Source organism: Anabrus simplex, chromosome 4 (genome assembly GCF_040414725.1).
Source record: "Anabrus simplex isolate iqAnaSimp1 chromosome 4, ASM4041472v1, whole genome shotgun sequence".
Classification (NCBI taxonomy): domain Eukaryota; kingdom Metazoa; phylum Arthropoda; class Insecta; order Orthoptera; family Tettigoniidae; genus Anabrus; species Anabrus simplex.
The window spans coordinates 123402133-123427492 of record NC_090268.1 but is presented as its reverse complement, the minus strand read 5'-3'; the positions used below and the strand labels follow the sequence as shown (position 1 = coordinate 123427492).

The 25360-nt window shown below is 37.7% G+C and overlaps 1 protein-coding gene across 8 annotated transcripts in view; it reads right to left on the bottom strand.

The window, feature by feature from the left end:
* The window catches only part of LOC136871688 (centrosomin), a 540670-nt gene that overhangs the window by 11611 nt on the left and 503699 nt on the right, over positions 1-25360 (bottom strand). For 5 of the 8 annotated variants that reach the window (XM_067145194.2, XM_067145191.2, XM_067145195.2 and 2 more), the window contains 3 exons: positions 19893-20034; positions 6666-6970; positions 503-770 (listed from right to left, as the gene is read on the bottom strand). In XM_067145194.2, the coding sequence (XP_067001295.2) occupies positions 503-770; positions 6666-6970; positions 19893-20034 (715 nt within the window). Of the gene's footprint in view, positions 1-502; positions 771-6665; positions 6971-12178; positions 12286-19892; positions 20035-25360 lie in introns of those variants that run through there. The other 3 variants (XR_010859792.2, XR_010859793.2, XR_010859794.2) reach the window with 3 other exon arrangements.

Here is a 25360-nt window from a genome sequence, read left to right as displayed (position 1 = left end):
TACTAATAGAATTTTTTTCCCAGAGTAATGTGCATCTAGGTGTTCACCACTATTGAAATGTAGACTACAGATGGAACACTGCCAGAATTTTTGCTGCTGTGGTGTATGAGAGAACATTCCACATTCTTCTGCGGCGTTAAGATCTGATGAGAAGAATTCACAAGTATCAAATATGAAGTTTCTACACGGGATCTGATTTTAAAGGAATGATTTTCTACACTACTCTGGGGAGTTTATTTCATGAATAGGATGTGTTAATTTTATGATTAAAATGAAAGATCATCCTATCAAATTTTTTGTAATTTTTTCCAGAATGTGTATATTGTTATTTATAATAAAAGCATGTTAAAGAAAGCAAAAGTTATAAATAATCAGAGAAGAGCCTTAATGCATTTTTAAAAGTATGAAAAAACAAAAAATAGAAAAAGACCATCTTAGATAAAATCTATATGCACCACCAATGGTGCATGACAGACACTGTGGCACTCGCAGGTTAACATACCTGACAAGAGTCTAGTTTCAGAAATAGAAGGGTCGACATCAACATCACTGCCCATGTCAGTTGGATTTCTCTCAGGCTCTGGTGCTTCCAGGTGAACTCCTGGAGGGGGCATAGCTGATGTTTCCAGACTTGAGAAACGTCCTTGGTCACTCTCAATTCCAAGATCAGGCGAAGAGTTGATGTTGCGTGGGACAATGGAATCAGGTGGAATATTTCCCGTGTGTGACAAATTGTGACCACCCGCAGAAAACCAGTTGCTGCCAGAGTTCTGAAAAACAAACTGAAAATTAATAATGGAAAGGAACAAACAAGTGAATAATCAAATTGTATATAGAAAGGTAAGAACGCATAATAGGATTTCCCCAACACAATGAAATATAAAACATATTTAGGATAAGAAACCTTTCACTAAGGGCATGTACTACGACAGCCAGATATAAGTGCGGTTTAAATTTATGTGACAGTTTGCACATTTATCTGGAAGTTCGGTTGAAAACACATACTACAACTTTCATTTATGTGCAATCTGGTAGAATATTCCTGAGTTTAGCTGTGCCGAAGTTGGAGAGGCAGTTAACGCTCTTATCTGGGACTTTGCTCCTATCGGGGACGCTACTAAGGATCAAGATGGCTACACATCAAGATAAATCTATATCTGCATGATGCTATACAAAAAGTAAGTTGTTATAACGTAATTATCTGTGAATATTTATAAAATATATCATGCTTCCTGTCCAGCTATCATAATTTTTAAAGATTTCCGAAACTGGCAAGGTGTTGCTACTGACTATATGAGCTGCACGCAAATAATTGAACAGCAAGCTTACCAGGTAACTGTAGTCATTACATGGCAACATTTGATGCTGCCACGCAGTTGTTTATGGGTTCGAGTCTCAAATAGTCCAACATATTTTTTACCTTCTAGATGTTAGTAGGGTACTAGAGGTGATAGTATACATTTCCTAATCATTAGAGTATGTGTCAAAAGCTTGGGTTCTATTCCAAATCTATCCGCGACACACATATGGAGTAAAGGTACCGTATACGACGTCACGGAGGTTATATATCTTTGACTTCATACAAACTTGCTACTAAGTATTTACACTAAAGTGAAATAAATGCTTGCCAGTAACTATTCTAACAATGGGATGTATGCATAGTCTAGCAAATACCGTTGCTACCTCCTTTGTAAGCATATGCTGGAATAAGTATGAATAAAATAATTTAGCAGTTGCTTTACTTACTGGTATTTACTTGCTACCAAGCATTTGCTTAATTTTCCAACAAATGCTGAAATCTACATGAATAAAACCTAGCACGTGCTAGTACTACGCAACCATTTGCTTAAGATTTACTAAGCCAGTCTCAGTTAGCTTGAAGTTTGTTCTGTGACGACTTAGTGTTGCCTTCTGGTTGATTAATGGCGCAAATTGTGAATATCCGACGCAGGAAACTCTATAATCCAAGACGGCATAGTGATGAACGTGCATATAAACATTTGTATAGATTTAACGAAGAAAATGTTGAATTAATTTCAAGCTCTTTCTTGGGAGAAAGTGACGAGACGCGTGGTGGTGTGTTAACATAGAAAGAACGAATGCAGATATTTCTTCGTTTTGTTGGCGATCCAGGTTTCCAAGTTGGGATAGGAGAAGATATGGGAGTGCATCAAAGTACTGTTAGTAGAACCATTCATTTTGTCAGTGAGAAAATTTTTCAAAAAGCACATCACTGGATAAAATTTCCATCACGGCCACAAGAAATCAATATAGCTAGGACAAATGGCAGCAATGTTTTATTTTTCCTTGTGTGATCGGTGCTCTTGACTGTACACATGTACCAATTTTAAAGCCACGATTGTGGCGACTTTTAGTAAATTCGCAGAGGCTTGCAGACTGAACGCTGAAAGGCATAACAGTCTATAATGATAAGGTATGTATGTATGTATGTATGTATGTATGTATGTATGTATGTATGTATGTATGTTACGCGGCGATGAATACACCAACCGCAAAAATTTCGCTTCTATCAATGTACAGGCAACATGCAATTCAAGCAAACATTTTACAAGTATTGATGCTAGCTGAATTCACGTGTGTATGAAGGATTGCGAGACCATGCAGGAGGTGCAATACTGTTGGGTGATTCAGGTTACGGGCTTGAACCTTGGCTCGTAACTCCTTACCGAAACCCTAAAAATCAAAAGATAATTACAATCACGTGTATGCTCAAAACAGAGTAATTATTGAAAGATGTTTTGGTCAGCTGAAGAGATGTTTCCCTCTACTAGCAAACAAAGTCAGAATCTCTCTACAGAAAATTTCACGTATCATCTGTTGCTTTGTGCTGCATAATGTCTCTAAGCATTTAAGAGATGAGGACAATTTTGATAACATTTATACTGAAGAAAATAATGATGATGGTGCTGGTGATGTGGTGGTGGTGATTATTGTTTTAAGAGGAAGTACAACTAGGCAACCATCCTCTAAATAATACTAATCAGAGAGAGAAAATGGAAAGGGTCCGACACCCCGAAAAATGAAGGCATAGGCCAAAGAGAGACAAGGGCCACGAAGGGCGTGAAAATGAAAGACTCCCTAGCCCTCGCAAACCTAATAGCGTCGGGGTCGGGAAAGAACAAGAGTTGACCAAGGAAGATCGGATAGGATAGATGAAAGTGAGGAGCCTGGCACAAGTAAGTGGAAGCAATGCCAGGACTCAGCTGAGGGCCCCGTGGTCGCCAACCCACGCTCTAAAGTTCAGAGCCCCTGCGGCCCCTTTTAGTCGCCTCTTATGACAGGCAGGGAATACCGTGGGTGTTATTCTACCGCCCCCACCCACAGGGGGTTGCTGGTGATGGGGGTGAACAAGAATATGGTTATGATGACATGAGAAGACGTGGTGTACAAAGAAGAAATGAAATCGCTAATATTTTGTTTCAACAAGTTGCTGTAAATTAACTATGGTCGTAGTAAAGCACTGTGATCTGGACATGACAGCAAAATTTAAAAGTTGAGTGGCTCGTATTTTTCATTTAACTTATACATCGTTATAAATTTATTTGTGATTCACTTCATCTTGTACGCTACTGTATCATTCGCCTCAGTTGAATACAAACACTTATCTCTCTGATTTTATATTCCACACATCATTCCAACTGTATGTAGGTCAAGTTTAAGTTTGAAGGTAATTTCCGTTCTTCTACTTCCTGCTGTTGCATGCAAGCTTACTTAAGCTGTTCCAATAACATCAGTCTCTGAAGTTCCATGATCAAAAGTCTTTCCGTCCCCTCATTCTCTGCAGCTAACTTTATTTTCTTGTATTTTCTTGGAGGTGGGGTCGTACTCTGTAGCGGTATGCTGTCATTATTGATATCAGCTGCGTGTTCCTTACCTCCTCCTACAGCACATCCTCCTGAAATGTTGATGAAATAGAATTACTGACCTTGATCTACAGATTAATAAAATGAACTCAACATGAATGATTCATAAAAGAAAGAAATACGTTAGGCCTAATGATTTTTTTGCTAACTACTACACAGCTTGCAGAGTGATACGGTATTTCATCAATGAGTCTAGTAAAGTTTAATACCGGGCGAGCTGGCCGTGCGGTTAGGGCCGCGCAGCTGTGAGCTTGCATCTGGGAGATAGTGGGTTCGAACCCCACTGTCGGCAGTCCTGAATATGGTCTTCCCATTGTTTCCCATTTCACATCAACAAATACCGGGGATGTACGTTAATTAAGGCTAGAGCCACTTCGTCCCCACTCCTAGGCCTTTCCTATCCCATCATCGCCATAAGACCTACCTGTGTCGGTGCGACGTAAAGCAAATTGTTTAAAAAATGAATTAATAAACATACCTGGTACACGAGTGCATGTTGAATTTTGTTGTCCTTCCATTAAATTTAGAAGTTCTTCCTCCCATTTCTTCAACTGTATCTTCCTGTTTCCTGTAGTGTTACGGTCACTTTTCTTTTTCACTTCGGTCTTCATGTAATGGATCCTTTTTTTTTTTTCACCTGATCTGCTGTAAGTTGCCACCCAAGATTCTTCTCACAACTCTTGCATAACTGTTCAACAGCTTGTAATTTGGCTGTTTTGTCGAAGGAGTTTGCGATTTAGGTACTTAATAACACTAGTAACTGTTTGATCATTGGAATGAAGTGATAATTCACATCAATGTCTACATCTGTTTCTGATATCTCCGACATCGTAGAACACTGAATATGCACTGCAGGAAATAGGAACGAGCTGTAAACACCAGTAACACCGAATGCAAAACTCGTATGGTTACGGCGGTCAAAACGTGTTTCTATACTAACTTAACCTCTTATCGGCAACCAGCATGCTTTGCGCGACTAGGAAATGCTAATTAGTATATTCTAAGAAGTCAGCATATTATGCTGGAAAAACTTGCAGCACTTTCTAGTCAACAGAAGCAAAAGGTTATTCATATCAATTTAAGCAAATGCTTTTACTTGCCAGTATTTGCTAAAAGCATACGCTTTTACTTATTGCTTGTGCTTGTCGAATGTTCTACATTTTTATTCATATGTCTGATTATCTTGGAAAAAAGGAACTAACTACTTATTAAATTAGCAGCAATAAATTGAATTAATAATTAAATTAATGATCCTATGCCACATACAGTGGCATTAAGAATATAAACATTACTTTTGCCGTAACACGCATCCTCGTAAATAGTAATGGACAAAAAACAAAATTATATCGTGTGGTAGGAATTATTTGATAAGATCCACAATCTGAATCTTAACTTTTGCGTCCAGGTTACATTTTCAGTCTTTTTATTTTCTACAACAATTTCTGAGTTTTGTTACATAGTTAATTAATTTTAACACTTCTTCATATGTGTAGATTTAGTCCTAATTCTGTTTTTGACCTGGACTTCCACATTAAGCTTAAGGGACAAAGATGTGCCAATGGAAGCAAAGGAAACTATGTACAAGATGTATCATGTACCCGTAACAACTTACGAAGCAAAAACTTGGACAATGACAAAGAAGGATGAGAGTCGAATACAGGCAGCCGAAATGAAGTTCTTGTGGAGTATGATACAGAAGAGTAGAAGAGATAAAATAAGGTATGAGAAAATCCGGGAAGAAATTGGAGTGGAAAAACTGAATGATAGAACAGAGAAGAGCCGACTAAGATGGTTTGGGCACATAAAGCAAATGAGTGACGAAAGAATGCCAAAAAGGAAATGCAAATGCAAGCAAGGAGAGGCCGTGGACAACCATGATTCAGATGGAAGGATACAATCCAACGCAATATTATAGAAAGAAACCTGGACTGGGACACAGTGTTGGAGGAGGAGTGGTGCAAAGACCAAAGAAAGTGCGGAGAAACCATATTTGCCCCTACACGGCTACAGCTGGATAAAGGGAAATGATAATGATGACGATGATGATGATGAAGAAGAAGATGAAGAGAGTGATATTGGACTCTAGTAATACAATGTCAAAAGGAATAGCACTAAATAAACGAAAACATCTGGTAACAGGTATATCACTGTGCAAAATTTCACTACATTTTCAGTAACCTTATAGCCAACTCAATAAAAATGTTATGCAACTTCCACATAACAGTACCATAGTTAAAATCTGTTGGTAGTACTCAAGAAAATATTTAACTTCTAGATTGCTAAACTGCAGCCTAAGCATCTGGCTGTTTATCTAACTGTCGTAGTACAGGCCCTTCCTCTACACCACTGATTCTCACATATGGACAAGACTAGTAATTTTAAAACATCATTTTGTAGTCTTGAGTCTGAGACATTTTCCATTGAGATATGGGGAAGAGAATTAAGTCCTCAATGAATTTCTTTCTAATCAACAACAGAAAACATGCATTTTATATTGATTACTAAAAGCACCAATATCACAAGGCATACACAAATAATAATTTATATGAATTAGTACACTATAGTTAGACTTAAAAAAATATATAACATAGTAACATATAGCATAGTGGAAATCATATTATATTAAGATTATATTAAAATAAATTACATCCTTATGTCAGGAGGGAGGTATCTTTCAGAGTTCATTTTGGACAAACACGGTTTAAAAATTAATCTTAAAAATATACTTGAAAAAGGTCTTAATTTTGCAAATGGATTGCAATGCTAATTCAATTCACATACCTGTGGGAACACTGTCTCATATTCTTCCACCGGATGCCCCTCTGACATATAGTCTGACAGTTCACTACGCTGCCGGCCAAAGCCGAAACCTTGTTGTAGCACCAGACTGGATAGAGCAGACAGACCAAAAGAACTACTACCCCCTTTGAGATTGTCGTCCTTTCTCTTCCCGTCTTCCCCTGTCCCTGGAGGAAGAGACCAAATACTGCTAGGCAGGGAGCCTCCATCACCAGAGTATGTATCCAGTCCAGAGGAGGAACTGATGGTATCTGCCTTACGGTATGGAAATGTTGAGGAATAAGGGCCTAAAAGAGAATCATAGGATGTACATAATTGCTTAACTAAAAGAAAATTAAAAGAAATGCATGCTCTATTCAGCAACAAACCATATGTAATACAAGTGCATTATAATGAACATTAAATTATCAAAAACATCTGTAACATTAAAATTAGAGTTCACTGTTTTTTCACTAAATGTCAATAAAATTACGCAACTATGTAATAAATTCATTTATGTAGTTACATACATACTAATAATTTTTTATGAGTTTGTCTAATTCACAATAATGAGGATATTTTAACAGTCTCATGCATGAATTATTTTTCTTTTGCATTTGGTGACAAAAAACACTCATACTTGATGTGGCTTACCATAATGCAATATATAAACAATTTTCAGTGAATATTATTTTAAGCTTTTAACACTCATAGATCATTACTGGCCATGGGTATATATTGCAAAGCATAAGTTTACTTGCAGCCGGGCTGAGTGGCTCAGACGGTTAAGGCACTGGCCTTCTGGCCCCAACTTGGCAGGTTCGATCCTGGCTCAGTCCGGTGGTATGTAAAGGTGCACAAATACGTCAGCCTCGTGTCGGTAGATTACTGGCACGTAAAAGAACTAATGCGGGACAAAATTCCAGCACCTCGGCGTCTCCGAAAACCAAAAATGTAGTTAATGGGACGTAAAGCAAATAACATTATTTTATTAGTTTACTTGCACGACCATAGGTCTGTAATGCCTTTGAGGTTGACACCGGAGGTACTCCTGAAGTCTGTGGTAAATGGATGGGAATGGTCTACGGAAAATAAACGGTGGTTGGTATGCGTGGATATTGACGGGGTGGAAGGAGTACCTTTGAATATAGGGCTGTTCTGCAGTTTGTTATGTGAAAAAAACTGCAAAGCATCACTTATATATGTGACTGTGAAAATGAATAGGTGATATTAAAAATGTACTACTGAGATTAAAAATAATAAAGAATGCATAAAAATGCACAAGAACTTTATAACGACCTCACATGAGGTCCTCATACACGAGAGGATTAAATCATTGTTCAATATCTGGGACACAATAACAAAAGTATATAATGATTATTTGATAAATTGATGTCCATTAATGACTCGATGCCTGAGAGTAGGGATAGGGAGGTGGTTGTAGAAATTGACAGCATACTAGTTCCCAAATTGTAACGTCCAACCATTTGTCATATGAGGAACAAAATATGCAAAGCCCTGGTGATCAGCACATACTGAGTGTAGAGAGGTACAGGTGTGCCACATAAAAAAAAAAATGGGGGAAATGTGCCCATCATTAAGAAAATACAAGTAAATGCAAGGGTAACTCACTAGATTGGTTATAGTGGAAGTGTATGTAATCAATGCCATTATTATTATTATTATTATTTGTTAGTATCGGCCTACTAAGGACCACGTTATTTCAGTTGTATTCTCAGGCTTTGATCTTTGCCCAGCGCTCCTTCATTTGTTGCCGGTGTTGCTCCTTTCTTTCCTCTGTCCACGTCTTTCCTGTCTTCAACTTCGGCCTTTCTTGAAAACCCTGATGGTCTTTTAATTTCCTCCTGAGTGGATTGCATTCTTGTATATCTTAATAAGTGATCCCCATCTCCTGTAGGTCCCTTTCCACCTCCCTGAACCATGTTGGCTGGGTCTTCTTTCTGTAAAATGTGTAAAGATCTGGTTCGCTAATCGTGTGGGTTTCATTCTTAGCAAGTGGCCATAAAATGCAATTCTCCATCTCCGCATGACATCAGAGATTTTCTGATCATGAGTATACAGCTCATGGTTATGCCAATGTCTACATTCATCTTTGTCTTTTTAATTGGGCCAAGAATTTTCCTTAAGATATTTTTTTCTTTAATTTCCAATTTTTCTATCAGGCCTTTCTTGTTCACAGCAAGGCATTCCGCTGCATACAACGCCTCTGGTCTTATGACAGTGCAATAACATCTGAGTTTTGTGTTCAAGGATACAGATTTTTTGTTGTAAACGTCTTTGGTCAGTTGATGAGCAATTTCCATTTTATTCATGCGCAACGCAAAAGCTTCTTTTTCAGAGATGTTTGGTTCTATCCACTAGCCAAGATATTTTAGTTTACTTTTAGCTTTCTTGGTGCTGGCTTGACGTTAGTTATGAATTGCATTTTCTCCAAAGAGATATATGGAGGCCTGCTCTTTCCACCTGTATTTTGAGGTGATTAATTTGCTAGCCATTTCTAGAGAATCAGAGAAAGTTGTTAAATCATCTCCAAAAGCTAGGCAATCAATTGAAAGGTTCATGTTCTTGTAACCCAATCTTCTACCATTCTGGAGCCCATTGTTGTTAATTTCTTTGTGCCACTTGCGGATGACTTTTTCAAGGACGCAATTGAAGAGCAGGGGCGAGAGCCCATCTCCCTGCCTAACTCCTGTCTTTATCTTGAAAGAATCTGAAATTTCTCCTCTGAACTTAACTTTGGAGGTTGTGTTAGCTAGGGTCTGTTTGATGATTGCCCTGGTTTTGTTATCCAAGCCAAACTCCTTTAGAACTTGAATAAGAGTGATTCTATCAATCAAGTCGTTGGCCTTCTTGAAGTCGACGATGGTCACCACAAATTTCTTGTTCCTTAGTTTCAGAAATGAGAGGATAGATTTCAGATTCATAACTTGCTCAGCAGATGAGCGCTCTTTCCTGAACCCTCTTTGGTACTCTCCACGTTGTGGATCAAGTTGTCGTTCTGCCCTAATCTGCCGAGCTTTTGAGAGAATTTTTTAAGTTACCAATAGGAGGGAAATGCCACAATAATTGTTAACATCTGTTTTGTCCCCTTTCTTTTGCAGGGGGTGAATCAAGACAGAATTCCAGTCATGTGGAAGTTTCTCAGTTTCCCAAATCTTAGTGATGATATCAGTCAATTTCCCAATCATTTTGTCACCAGCATACTTCCAAAATTCTGCAGTCGAGTCCTCACCTGGTGGCTTATTATTCCTGAGTGATTGGATAATCTGTTTGATTTCTTTTTTCATTGGAGGTGATGAGTCTAGGTGGACATGTATGTTATCTTCAAATGAGAAAGTGAATATTGGAATTTCACAATTAAGAAGAGATTCAAAGTACTTCGCTAGAATCTGGCAATTATCTATATCATTGTAAGCTAGTTTCCCATCGAGTTTTTTAACTGTAAGTTTGTTGGATTATTTTCATTTAGATTGCGTTCGAAGGTTCTGTAAAAGTCCCGTGTGTTGTTCCTCTGAAAGTCACGTTCAATCTGTCTCTCGTTCGCAAAGTTTTCCCAGTTATCTTGGTCCTTTTCTGAAATCCATTTTTGCCAGGCAAGTTGTCTTTGTTTTACCACTGAGTCACATTCATCATTCCACCAAGCATGTTTCTTTGACTTCATCAGTGGGACTATTTCCTTTGCTGTTCTAACCAAGGTCTGTTGTAGCTCTTCCCTGTTCTTGGGTATTCAGGGAGTCTAGTTTCTTAGCAAATTCAGGACATGAGAGTAGTGTTTCAGTATCAAATCAATTATTATTATTACTGGTGTAGTTCTCTGGGATTCACAATGAGGTACAATCCTGGTTTTTGCTAAGTATGTGTGGAAAATATTATGGCACACACATACTTAGAATAGCACTGAACGACACACTGACATTAGTTCTCAGTTCTGACCTCTCAGTTCTATCATGTAACCCGATTTAATGCACATGATTACAAAGTTGAATTCAAAGGTTTTTGAGAAAAGTGAGGAAGTTGTTTATTAATTATGATAATAATATATCCAAAGTCCTTTCAATAACTAATGATTGATTTTGAGGCACGTTGGAGGGGTTCTTTAACTGAAAAGAGTCTATCGAGCAAGTTGGCTGTGTGGTTAGGATCGTGCAGCTGTGAGCTTGCATTTGGGATATAGTGGGTTTGAACCCCACTATTAGCAGCCCTGGTTTTCCGTAGTTGTACCATAATTAAGGCCGCGGCTGCTTCCATCCCACTCCTAGCCATTGCCTATCCCATCGTCACCATAAGACCTATTTGTGTTGGTGCAACGTGAAACAAATTGTAAAATCAAAGTGTCTTTCACATTTAAGCACCGTTAAATGTCCAATGTCTATGCCAGAATTTGATCTCGCAAACTTAAGCTCAGAAGGCGCCCCTAACAAACTATGCAGCACAGTTGGTATCCTTACAAACAAAGGATGAAAAAGGAGTGAAGCATGATCCATTGAGTCATGCAAGACAAACTTGGAAACTTGGCCTTGCATGCAAGCTTAATATTACCAAGTCTAATCCTAACAGTTTAGGCTTTCACGGTAGGTATCTCAATAAACATAGAAGAAATTATGTTGCTGACTTGAAAGCTATAGTGGAACTGAGTTAATAGATCCCAACGTTTCACCAGAAACTGTGTTTGGCATTCTCGATGGGTCAGCTCTCTCCGAAAGTTAGTAATCAACTATAGACTTTTAGAGAGCGCAGACCTGGTGAGAATGTTAAGCACAACTCAGTACTGTCCGCACACTTTATCTTGATGCATTTGTGTACGGGGGTGAGGAGTAAGGAGGGAGCTGTCCCGGTATCGATAGTGCTGCCTGGTGCTGCCAACTGAATGAAAATGAAATCTGAATTGAATCGAGAAGATGATCGATCGATATGAAATTTCTAAACCGTTATCATCTTAAGCCAACAACTATGTCAAATACACATTATATAACATTATAAAACATATCTCTCGATGCGAATCTTGTTCCTAGCATGAATTCTATACTTTGACTTTGATGTGTAAACAACAACAGTACCGGTACGTAAAGTTTACGCCAGATGTCGCACAACGATGCTTAAGCGATTCATAGTTTGTGTTTCAGAGGTTGCCAGTATGAATCTCGAAGATCGCCGAGGTCGACCGATTCAGCACTAGGATGTAAATGCACCAAGATAAAGTGTGCGGATAGTAGTTCATGACCCAACCCAGCTGGAGCTGGAAAAGATACACTGATGATGATGATGATGATTATTATTATTATTATTATTATTATTATTATTATTATTATTTGTTAAACATACTTTTTGCAATAAAATTCATGAAGATATTATTTATTCATTTCTTGTTTAATGTGAAAAACTGTGAACTCTACTAATATTTTTCTCAACTGATTGCTGAAATTTTAACTGACTGAAAGTAAACTGACAGGTAACGTACTCAACCTAATAGCAGCGGGTAGCAAACAAGTGCTTACCATGTGAAGCAAAGTTGTACACACCATCCTTACATGAAGCTCCCACTGTGTTCGTCAGACATCCGTCTGCAAGGCACCCACTGCTAACAGGTTAATAGAGAAACAGCCTGCCAGAAAACATTCTGTCTCAAAGATTTATGAGTAACAAACACTGTTACTTTCAACAGGGGACAGTTAGTAAGCCACACACACACATGAAAAGCTGTCATTTGGGAAATGCAGCAAGGTAGACAGATTAAAACTCAATTCTCTTTGTATGTATATGTTAATGAGGAACACTCAAGTAACTGATGCACTACATCCATGGCAGGATGGCATAACTTTCAGGTTTCTTACAGCTCATAGCCTAGAAACATCAAATAGCAAGCTGCCTCGGAAGATCATAGGTCGTGTGTCTGACTCATGACCCCAAGTTCATGGGTTTGATCCTGGAAGAGACAGCACCAAATTTTAAGCCTTGGTATTCAATGTCAAAACTCTTGGCAAGTTAAAATTCTTCTGCAGTGTTAAGCACAACTCAGTAGTTCATGACCCAACCCAGCTGGAGCTGGAAAAGATACATTGACGATGATGATGATTATTATTATCGGGATCGGGTATGAGGTGAGATGAATCTGTCGTGGCGGGTTTTTATGACCGGATGCCCTTCCTGACGTCAACCTCATCAGAGGAGTTAATGAGATGAAATGAATGACATGATATATGATAGTAGGGAGAGGGTGAAACCCAGTGCTGGCACATAGCCTACTCCTGTCGAATAGCACCAAGGGGTCTGCTTCAAGGCTTAACGTCCCCATCCGACGGACGAATCACCATCAACAGCGTCATATGCCCTCACTCCATATGAGCACTGTGGAGAGGTTTGGAATTTAATCCAGGCTTTTGGCACGCAATCTAGTGATTAGAAATTGTATATCACCACCTTCCCTACCCTGCCGGCCAACATTCTGATGGTGAAATTTTTTTCGACCAACGGGACTCGAACCGGCTAACCTCGGTGTCAGACCATTTAGACTTCAGCGCCTTAACGATCATGGCCACCAGGCGGGCTTAAAATTCTTCTGCAATGCACTCTGCATATACTCAACAGAATTAATTCAGCTCCACTGTTAGATGGCACCATTTCAAAAGACCTGTAGCCCAGAAGCTGAGAAGATAGACTTTAAAAAATATTATTATTATTATTATTATTATTATTATTATTATTATTATTATTATTATTATTATTATTATTATTATCATCAAATATCAGGTAATATCGCACTCAAAATCTGGAAGCTAGTTATTGGAGATTGGATCAAGGGTTTGATTAACATTCATAGGAACCACTGTAGTTTCAAATCGGATATCTCCCTATGGATGGGCAAGGTAGAATAACATCCACAGTATCCCCGCCTGTCGTAAAAGGCAACTGAAAGGGGCTCCAGGGGCTCGTAACTTGGGAGTGTGGGTTGACAATCATAAGGCCTTTATCTCAATCCTGGCATCGTTTCCACTTACTTGTGCCAGCCTCCTCATTTTCTTCCATCCTGTCTGAGCTCCCTTGGTCAACACCTGTTTTTTTCCAACCTGACACTGTTAGGTGTCAAGGCCTAGGGAGTCTTTCATTTTCCCATCCTTTGTGACCCTTGTCTTTGGCTGATATCTTCATTTTTCGAACTGACAGACCCCTTCAGTACTTTCTCTCAGATGTACTTCCTCTTAAAAGATTAATCACCACTACCACCTCACATCGGATATGTCAATAAGTAAATGAAATTCAGACACTGCAGATCTTAACTGAGATACACAATGAACTACATAAAGACCTTCATATGGTATTCATTGATCTGGAGAAAGCTTTTGATCGTGTTCACAGAGATATTGTCTGGGCAGCACTACAACATTAGGAAGTTCCTGAGGTGTATGTGAATATGATCCAAGATATGTACCTACATCCATCTACTAAGATGAAAAACATCTTAAGTGTTTCAGGCAGTTCTTGTGTTGATATCGGAATACATCAGGTGTCAGCACTGAGCCGGGCACTGTTCAATTACCTGACAGAGCAGTCGATAACAGACCTGCCGTGGACCATACTTTACGCAGATGATATTGTTTTGGTTGGCAAGTGATGTGAGGAGGTTGAGATGGTCTTGGAATGACGGCGAGCAATGCTAGAGGCAAATGGATTCCGAATAAGTCACAAGAAGACAGAGTACATGTTCTTCAACTTTGTGCAGCCCAGGCAAGTCGGTCCACACAACACTATCTTTCTTGGTGGAGAACCACTGATGACGACCAACAAGTTCAAATATCTTGGATCAGTCATCACAACTGATGGTAATACTGGCACAGATGTCAAGCACTGCATCAGTGTTGGGTGGAAGAAATGGTGGTCTCTTGCGGATGTTCTGTGTGATAAGCGGATGCCAGTCAAATTGAAGGGCAAAGAGCACAAAACTACTATCCAGTCTGCCCTCATGTATGATTCCGAACGTTGAGCACGACAGAAGAAGCATAATCATTGAATGCATGTCACAGAGATGCAGATGCTGTGATCGTCGACGGGCATCACTAAATAACAAAGTGCACAATGAGCATGTGCTTTGAAGTTGTGCCCATCAGCGACAGGATGGAGGAAAAACAGCTCTGCTGGTACGGTCACATCAGAAGATGTGATGAACACGATCTAATACAGAAAGCTCTTGCCATCGAAGAGCTGAAGAGAAGAGGGCATCCTAAGGCAAAATGGAAACGAACTGCTCTTTCAAGGAAAAGAGAGGTGCCACTAGATCTAGTGCAAGAACATCGGACATACTCTTTCTAAGACAGACGACCCTTAGTGAGCCCGGGAGTGTCCATTTTATGGTTACATATATGGCCAGGAAAGAAGAAGGCGATTTTGATGAACTTATCAATGTTTCACATAGGAACCTTGACAGGTTATCTACATGAATGTGTAAGATTTTCAACCACCAGTTAGCTGGTTGCAGTGAATTAAGTGTGGGTAAACATACACTATCTCTGAGACAATATGGCTACACATTGGAAATCTGTTGTGTTGATCCAGCAAGTTCTTTGCTGTGGAGAAAAGCTGAGGGAAAATTGCACTTCCTTGCATAGTTTGAAGTTTGGGAATAAAGTGTGTTTTTAAAATTCTGTCAGGATTTACGTACATAAGTATTTTGAGCCTTTCCTTCATGATTCACTTGACATAATGTGATTCACATGTCATTTACCTCTGTATCAGTTAAATAGGTTAACGGGTTAACCCTGAGATAGTGAGGACCGATTGGTCCGGCACAATTAGTCCCTTGTGTCTGTAATGCTTTCCTTTAATGAACTTCCACTGCCAACAAAGTTGTACAAAGTTAATTTCTTTGCATGAAAAGAGAACTAAGTGCAAGCTGCAGAAAGTGAGAGGATAGCGACAAATCTTAACTAATCTAGGAAGTCCTGAGAAAAATTTACTTTCAAATTACGTTCTTTGAGAAATCATCTCTATGTGGAATTTCTTAGATTCAAGGGAAATAACTAGGACACTGCATTGTTTTCCCATATTCTATTTTATCTTGGTCAGTGCACTGATGGCCGTACTTATATTTGTTTACATATAACGTTTGTTAATAACTTCAAAAATGGTGGGTGAGTTATTAAAGGAATACTGCTGGTTCACAGTTTCTTTTGTACTTGATGTAATGGACAGGATTATGAAAACTATCTACATTTTCTTTACAAGTATGTTCAAAATACAACAAAACAGAGGAGAAAAGTATGAAAATGGGGACATGGATTAAATTAGTACAATTTCAAAAGAATTTGAGCCACAAAAGGTAAAGAAATTATTTCAAAGTGTAACAAGCATGGAAATTTCTGATAATACTACCACAAAATGCACTTTACATTACATTCAATTTCAAAGATAAATAATAAAATAACATCATATTCATTACAACAAAAATTGTACGGTAAGATTTTCAATTCTATATTATTGTAGAAACATATTCAGAAAGTAAGTAACTTGTTCAAACAAAGAATAGCAACGAGATATTTCTTATAAGAAGTTATCCTTTTTATCAAATTTTCAAACTACAATTTATTTTTCAGATACAATAACCCTCGGTGAGCACAAGTTTAGTACATAATTCTCTCTCAATTTAGCCACTACCGAGTTAACCTCTTAACTTCCTCTATACTGTATCTTTTAAGTTACTATCAATAAAACTCTAACCAGCTAGGAACTTTGTTTTGAGAGGAAGTACAAGAGGGCAATCATTCTTTCTTAACTCTAATCAGAGGAAAAATGAATTAGGTCTGATCCTTCAAAGAATGAAAAACTCGGCAAAAGAAAGGGAAGGACCAAGAAGAACATGAAAATAAAAGACTCCCTAGACCACACAAATATAATACATTCAGAATGAAAGAGTACAAGATCAACCAAGCTGGGTTATTATAGCATAGATGAAAGTGAGAAAGCTGGCACAAATAACTGGAAGCAATGTCAACAAGAAGTTTGAAAACTGGCACGCTCAAATAGAAAAGGTCAATGCAAATGCTCAAAATGATATTCCTACGGAATCCTTATTTTCGCAAATCGGTTTTTCTTGAATTCTCAAAAGGTGGATACAATGTAAATGATTTTTAACATTTATACCATGATTTATGAACGTTTTTACAGTCAAGGCATATCTGAATTTCAGTCATTTTACTAATTTACAATGTGTTTCTCCTTCCGCCCCACAAATTCTTATATAATTCACAATTTTTCTTTGCAAATTTATAGGCATTTCACCATTTTTTAGGGCAAATTTTTCAATGAAAACCATATTATATAGCAGGACATCCATCCACCAATCGATCGCATAGAAACAGTCGATATATTTCGATAACAACATACGATTATTGATATCTTGCAGTTTGAGAAATCAAAATTGATTCCTACACTATCCAGCTATTTTATGCAGGTGTCATTTAAACCTTTCAGTGCCAGGAACCAATATTAAAGTATTAGTCTTTTCAATTGTGAAATGACCAGCGTTCCACCGCAGTGCAGCAATGGGTGCATCGGTTCTTTATTTTTGCCTGTATAAATATATTTGGGTGTAACTTAGAATATATTTCAATATCTGATATCAAAATGATGTTCAGAATATTGTATTTAAATATTTTGAATCTCCTCGATAAGCTTCTTGCACGAATGTTTTGATTGGAACAATTTCCTTTATTGTGTGTAGTATTTAATCCAAACTATTTAGGCATTATGCATGTTATATTTCTATATGTTCTATCTGTCCAGATCCATCTTTAGTGAAGTACAGTGTTCAGAGCAGTGGTCTGCACTGAGCAGAACCAAATGAAGCATTATTTCGCTAGCCAAAACAGCATTCACATCTTGTTTGAATGCTCAGGTTTCCTCTCATTATGAATAAAATCGCTGCTTCATTTGCGCTAAAGGTTGCACAATAAAATACAAGAGTTTGTTCCTACAACAACCTATAACTGCAAAACACTCCTTATACTCAGTATACACACTATGTTTTGAATTGAAACTGTATCATCTTTCTATGCTGCAGTTCCTTCATCCATCACCAGACAGTGGCAGGTTATGAACGTAAAAGAAGGGAGTGAGGAAGAAGAGAAACTTTTGATTTATACCTGGGTTGCAATGAGGCTAAGCCAGCACTGAAAACTGAGGGGACAAGGCAGTAAAAGGCTGTCATTCTTACAGTGAAATAACCAATATATCAAGTAATAGTCACATATATAAAGTTAATAGGAATATACTATATTATTACATTATAGTTTTCTTTAGATTTGAACTTAATAATTTTCCTTATTACAGTGCACAATTGGTTATGTTACTTGTACTTTGTTCACATTCCTTAACTGATATCTTAAAAATATTATACGATTAGGCTGTATTAAGGAAATTTTAGAAAGCGCCATTAGTTTCAAATTTCTTACTTGAATCCAGTGCTTCATCTGTCTAAGAGGGTTACCGCAAGCCACTGATACAAAGTGTACTGTATTTTCTGGTGTGGGTTACATCAAGTTTATTACTTTCATTTCTTTATCTCAGTCTCATCCTTTGCTTTGACAATGTGAAAGTAACTGAGGTATGAGCAATGCTTAGGAAACTGAGCTCGATAACTGCAGCTGCTTAAGTGCGGCCAGTATCCAGTATTTGGGAGATAGTGGATTTGAACTCCACTGTCGACAGCCCTGAAGATGGTTTTCTGTGGTTTCCCATTTTCACATCAGGCAAATGCTGGGGCTGTACCTTAACTAAGACCACGATCGTGGTCGTTGCCTCGATGTCACCTCCTGGTAACACAAACACACAGTTTTAAATGGAGCAGTTCATGTCAAAGATGCTCGCTTCCATTCACCGTCGCGATTTACCAGGAGGTCTAGCGTGATGACAAAAAGTTTGTGTTTCCATCGCTATAGAACGGGAGGCATCGATGTAGCTTGCTCCTGATTGGCTTGTCCAGATTGAGATCACGGGATATATCCCCCCGTTCTACTGTGTCCTTAATCCAGGTGTTTAGAGCCCGCGTGTGTATTCGTGTGGTAGTTATTGTACTTCACAGTATCAATTTTTGATTCCACATTGTTGTATATGTATTGGAACGTCTCAAGGGACATTCTCATGTATGAATGGAATCTGTCCGGGTGGTGTTTCAGTTCTTCAAATAAGTTGTGATATTCCCCCAGCGCCTGCCTTCTTTGATTTATAGGATGAGTATTCCACTGGCGGGCTGACTGATATGAAAGTAGCCTCCATCGTGTGCTTATGCCCAATGAATCACTATCTCCACTGTCACTTGAATATTCTCTATACCTGTAAAAGCTCAGCAATAGAGGATAAATTATCTTTAACATGAACACGGAGATCTAAACATTACGTCCACTCACTGTAAACACATCTCAGAACACTGAAAGGTAAACCTCCCCGATATGTTCACCCTCCATCAACTGCGACGTAAACCTTGACCGCGAGCTGCGATGCATCTTCGGTATGTTCGTACCCTTATGCAGCCAATTCCTGAGATGAGAGGTGTGAAGTGTTCTTCATGAGGTAGGTTAGTAGATGCATTTCAGTTGGCTTGGCAAACTGATATGCAGCAGCACCTTCTGGCCCAGTGAGGAAAGCAATAGAAAACTGCCTCATTCATTTCCCTAGTATGCCTCGGCTAGTTATGATAGCTGATGGTGGAGGTGTTGAGGTTCGAACCAGCCTTGGGCCGAGCACTTGACATACATATATTCTATGCTAAAAAGGTTAACTTCTGAGCAGATTTGTTAGTGCAGCAGAGTGAGTTTTCTAGAATTCTTAGGTATTCCCATTGTTAGTATTGCTTTTTGGCCTATGTAAGCTCATGAAATGTACTTTACAATGCATTAAAAATTAAAATCATCTCAGCTTATGTACCGACTTAATTTACTGCTTTACACCTAATTTGTCTTGCTTTTTTACCACTTTGTTAATCATATTTTAAATAATTTTATTCACTATTTTCTGAGGGGCCCTAGGTATCTCAAATATTTGAATGAGATATGAACAAATGATGCTTACTTTCCAAAAGTGTCTTGAAATTCTGTATTATTCTTTTACACGATCATATGCTCAATATGTAAACACATTATGTAACTTATTTTTATAATTATACAAACACAAAATTTAAATGAAATAAAAAATGTCAGGTATGAAATTTAAAAACTATCCTACCTGATAAGTGACTAGTATTATGCTGAGAATGGTATTCAATGGAGTGTATTTTAGCGAGTCTTTGTTCAAGTTCTGCATTCACATATTCCAATTCCCTTACTCTTCTTTCTAAATCATTCTTCTTCTCTTCCATTTCCAAAACCTAGAAAAGAAACAATCTATGTATAATAAAGTTTCCATTTATGATTTGCCTCAAGATAGAGAAAATAATGATAAAAGACAAATTGTTCACAAAAAGCTTAGGAACACAGTTCGTCTTAATAATTATTGCATAATGAGCATATAATATGCAAGATAGTTGAGCCTACACAGCCATATTATGTTCCCTGCTCTATGTGTAACATGAATCATGTGTACGTCCAACCCTTGTCCTGTTTCTCTACAGGGTCGCGTATGAAGCAAGATGAATCTTCATGATATGGATATTGATTCCCATAGGCTCCCTGCATTAATGGCAGAAATGCACCACTGAGCTGCGAGCGGTGATCATTGTAAGTCATCGTGTGTCACCACACAAATATCTGCTGTAGTCTCGCCGCGTGTTGCAATGGCCACTAAATAATAACAGTGGGACTTTATATGGCAGCTATCAGCCTAATTCTTCCAATCTTGCAGAAAGTGGTTATATTTACAAGAAAAACATTGGTTCACTAGATACCCTACCATAAGTAGTGATTTATGTATCAGTAGTGGTGATAATGAGATTAATGTTCATGTACACATTCAACAATGCTGTCTTCAGAAGAAAAAATATAATAATGTTTGTTATTTAAAGGAACCTAACATCTAGGTTATCATCCCCAGAAAAAAATAGTGTTGGCCTATTTCTAATACAATATCATGTTAGCATGGGTTAATGCTGTTAGCGAGGCGATTAATTGTTCTCGTGAATGCCATCCGTCAGAGAAATGTCAGCTGTTATTTATGCAGTTCACTCTGAACTAATCAACCCTGTGAATGTCATGTTAAGAAGGAAGCTATACTCTCCAGTTTTGACTCAGGAAATTTAACTTAAAAGCTTTTCAGTCTGTCGAACATGCAAGTTCAATAAAAGTATTACACTATAACATACCTGTAAAAAAATAAAATAAAATAAAAACACTATTGAACAAAGAATAGAAATACCCACTACACTATTAAATAAAGAATGAAACATGTCATTCTTAATTTAACAAGGGGAACAGATTAGAAGAACTTTTTCTGATGCTTGATACTGGACCAATTGAAATTCCAGATTTTGAAACAGTATGCGCATTATAAAAAACTTTGCACAAGGAGAAAAAATCAAAATCACTTAATCCACCTCTGTAATGTAATGGCTTAGTGCTATTAGCCGCCGTCCTCGGGTTCCCGGTTTAATTCCCAATACTGCCAGAAATGTAAAATTGGCATTAGGGCGATTTTTTTTTTTTTGTTATTTATTTTACGTCGCACCGACACAGATGTCTTATTGTTGTTGTTTATAAGTTTCATTTCCGTATTGATGGATATTACTTTACATAAAAACAATATATATACAATTCTCCACCTTATCAATACGAGTTTATTTTACATTACAAATATTCAAGACTAGTTTCGACCCCTATGGGGTCATCCTCAGTTGACAATTGTAAATTGTTCATAAAAACATCACATAGTAAAAGTTAGACTAGTTTAGGCTGATCATTAATGTTTGGTGTGTCTAGTACATGACTAGTGTGCATTGATCATAAAGACACATATTACCTTACTGCTACTACTATCCAATTTTAAGTTATATAGTATGGAACACAGATATGTTTGTGTAACTCAACAGTGACAAGTTCAAATATTTACAGAATTGGCTGTTGATTAGTCACATGATATAATAGAACACAGGCTTGAACATTTTTGATTTAAGTATCAGTGCAACATCTTGCTTTTGTACATACTAGAAGCTAAATTCATTTTGTAAAGTCATTACATTCTGATTGAAACTTAGTGTGAGGTTAAAATTTGAATAAAAATATATGCTAATGTGGACATTAAAATATTGTTAAAATGGGCATATAATCAAAAACAGTGGTATGTATGCCACACATGTCTAGTATAAAAACTCATTACACTAGTGCTGTTAGTGTGCAGTACAGCATATACACTGATTTGGAATAAATGGATTTGTATATATATCGTTCCAATAAAGTGGATCCATAAAAATATAAGATGTATAGGTAATTAGTATTATAATGATCCACTGCAAATTAGGTAATACTGTTGTTTATCTGAAGATCTATTGGCAGCTACAGATGTTAAAGTTATTAAAAATGTTAATGGAGCATGTTTTCTTCCGTAGACGCGATGTTTAAGATTGGTGGCATTAGTCAAATATGATGAAAGTTATGCGCACCAAGACGCATAACTTTCATCATATTTGACTAATGCCACCAATCTTAAACATCGCGTCTACGGAAGAAAACATGCTCCATTAACATTTTTAATAACTTTAACATCTGTAGCTGCCAATAGATCTTCAGATAAACAACAGTATTACCTAATTTGCAGTGGATCATTATAATACTAATTACCTATACATCTTATATTTTTATGGATCCACTTTATTGGAACGATATATATACAAATCCATTTATTCCAAATCAGTGTATATGCTGTACTGCACACTAACAGCACCAGTGTAATGAGTTTTTATACTAGACATGTGTGGCATACATACCACTGTTTTTGATTATATGCCCATTTTAACAATATTTTAATGTCCACATTAGCATATATTTTTATTCAAATTTTAACCTCACACTAAGTTTCAATCAGAATGTAATGACTTTACAAAATGAATTTAGCTTCTAGTATGTACAAAAGCAAGATGTTGCACTGATACTTAAATCAAAAATGTTCAAGCCTGTGTTCTATTATATCATGTGACTAATCAACAGCCAATTCTGTAAATATTTGAACTTGTCACTGTTGAGTTACACAAACATATCTGTGTTCCATACTATATAACTTAAAATTGGATAGTAGTAGCAGTAAGGTAATATGTGTCTTTATGAACAATGCACACTAGTCATGTACTAGACACACCAAACATTAATGATCAGCCTAAACTAGTCTAACTTTTACTATGTGATGTTTTTATGAACAATTTACAATTGTCAACTGAGGATGACCCCATAGGGGTCGAAACTAGTCTTGAATATTTGTAATGTAAAATAAACTCGTATTGATAAGGTGGAGAATTGTATATATATTGTTTTTATGTAAACAGATGTCTTATGGCGACGATGGGATAGGAAAGGCCTATGAATGGGAAGGAAGCGGCCATGGCCTTGATTAAGGTACAGCCCGCAGCATTTGCCTGGTGTGAAAATGGGAAACCACGGAAAACCATCTTCAGGGCTGCCGACAGTGGGGTTCGAACCCATTATCTCCCGATTGCTGGATACTGGCTGCACTTAAGCGACTGCAGCTAGCGAGCTCGGTAGGGCGACTGTGGTTAAAACAGTACATGCAGCTCATTTCCACAAGGGGTGTGCCTGAAAAGAGTTGCATCACCCCGGGATGAGGACACAAATTTATGTATGATTACGCATTTATAAAATATGGTGTTTCTGTGAACTATTGGTATTGTGTAATGTAGGCCTATATATTTGTGTACTACATTTTAAAATTCATTTATAAAACTAAATACTATAAAATTTCACATGTTGCTCTGTATTGAAATACAGTATATTATTATTATTATTATTATTATTATTATTATTATGCTATTCAGTTTTCTTGTTTTTTGTTTGTTTTTTAAATACTATTTGTTCAGGGCGTCGACCTATGCGGATCTTTTGCCCCTACTTGTACCATAATTATGCTAGGAACCTGCATGTATTATGTAAATGGCAGAGGTGTAAAGTGTTGAATGTGAGGAAAGGAACGTTAAGGATGACACGAACACCCAGTCCCCAGGCCAGGGATGTTAATCATTTACAATTAAAAACACCTGACCCAGCCGGGAATCGAACCCGGGGCCGCCGGGTGACAGGCGGACGCATTGCCCCCTACACCGCGGGGCCGGACATGTTATTTAGTTACTTCTGGAAAAATAAAACAAAGAACACTTGGTTCACAGAGATCATGCATGGATGATTTAGAAGAATTAAATTTATCAATGCTTCAAATTGAAGGCAGAGAAGAGAAGGCATAAACACTTATGATTCAAACTCATAACAATTGAATGAAGGATGTACACCATTACTGGCAACCAAAGGACAGCCAGGTTCGACAAAATGAAGAAGTGTTGAGTGCGGAGGAAGAAGAAGAAGAAGAAGCTGAAATTCTGACTATTTAATACTCATCATCATCATCATCATCATCATCATCATCATCATCATCATCATCATCATCTTTTCCCATTATCCAGACCTAGCCGGGTAGGGGCAAATATGGTTCCTTTCCACTTTCTGCAGTCTTTCCACCACTTCTCCTCCAACACGTGTGTCCCAGTCCAGATTTCTTTCTCTAATACTGCATTGGATTGTGTCCTTCCATTTCAATCATGGTTGTCCGCAGCCTCTCCTTCGTTGGATTTGCATTTCCATCACTTTTTTGGCACACTTTCATCACTCATTCACTTTATGTGCCCAAACCATCTCAGTCAGCTCTTCTCTGTTCTAGCATTCATTTTTTCCACTCCAATTTCTTCTTAGATTTTCTCATTCTTTTATTTTATCTCTTCTACTCTTCTGTATCGTACTCCTCAAAAACTTCATTTCAGCTGCCTGTATTTGACTCTCAGCCTTCTTTGTCATTGTCCAAGTTTCTGCTCCGTAAATTGTTATGGGTTCGTACACTATAGAAACAGCTTCCAGCTTGAATACACTTACCAATTTCAGCATCCAGCCGAGAATTCTCCATTAATTCACTCCCCAGGTATTTGAACGTCTCTACTACTTCCAGGGGCTTGTCTGCAAGTCTAATCTGACCTTTCCCTTCTTTCTTCATTCTAGTCATAACAAGAGTTTTACTCTTCTCTACACTTATTTTCAATCCACATTCTTCGATCTTCCTATTCACCACATCCAACTGTTCTTGAACATTCATGTCGTCTTCTCCCCAAATCACAATATCATCTGCAAATAACATGTTCATTTCTCTTCCTCCATATGCTGTTCTCATGATGTCATCCATTATTATTGTAAACAGGATTGGCAATAGAACACTTCCCTGTCTCAGCCCTCTAGTAATTTTGAACCAACTTGTCCTGCCAACTTGTGTTTGCACACAACTACAACATTCCTTGTACAATGCCATGATCATTTTTATTAATCCCTGTCCAATTCCTTTTTTTTTTACCAGACTATCCCAAACTTTAGTCCTGTGGACACTGTCATATGCCTTTTAATACTATTAGACATTAATGTATATGACTGATTAAAGTGCTCCAATGGGGGTGTAAAAAAAAAAAAAGAGCCATCATTAAGACTATGGTTATAGAATACAAT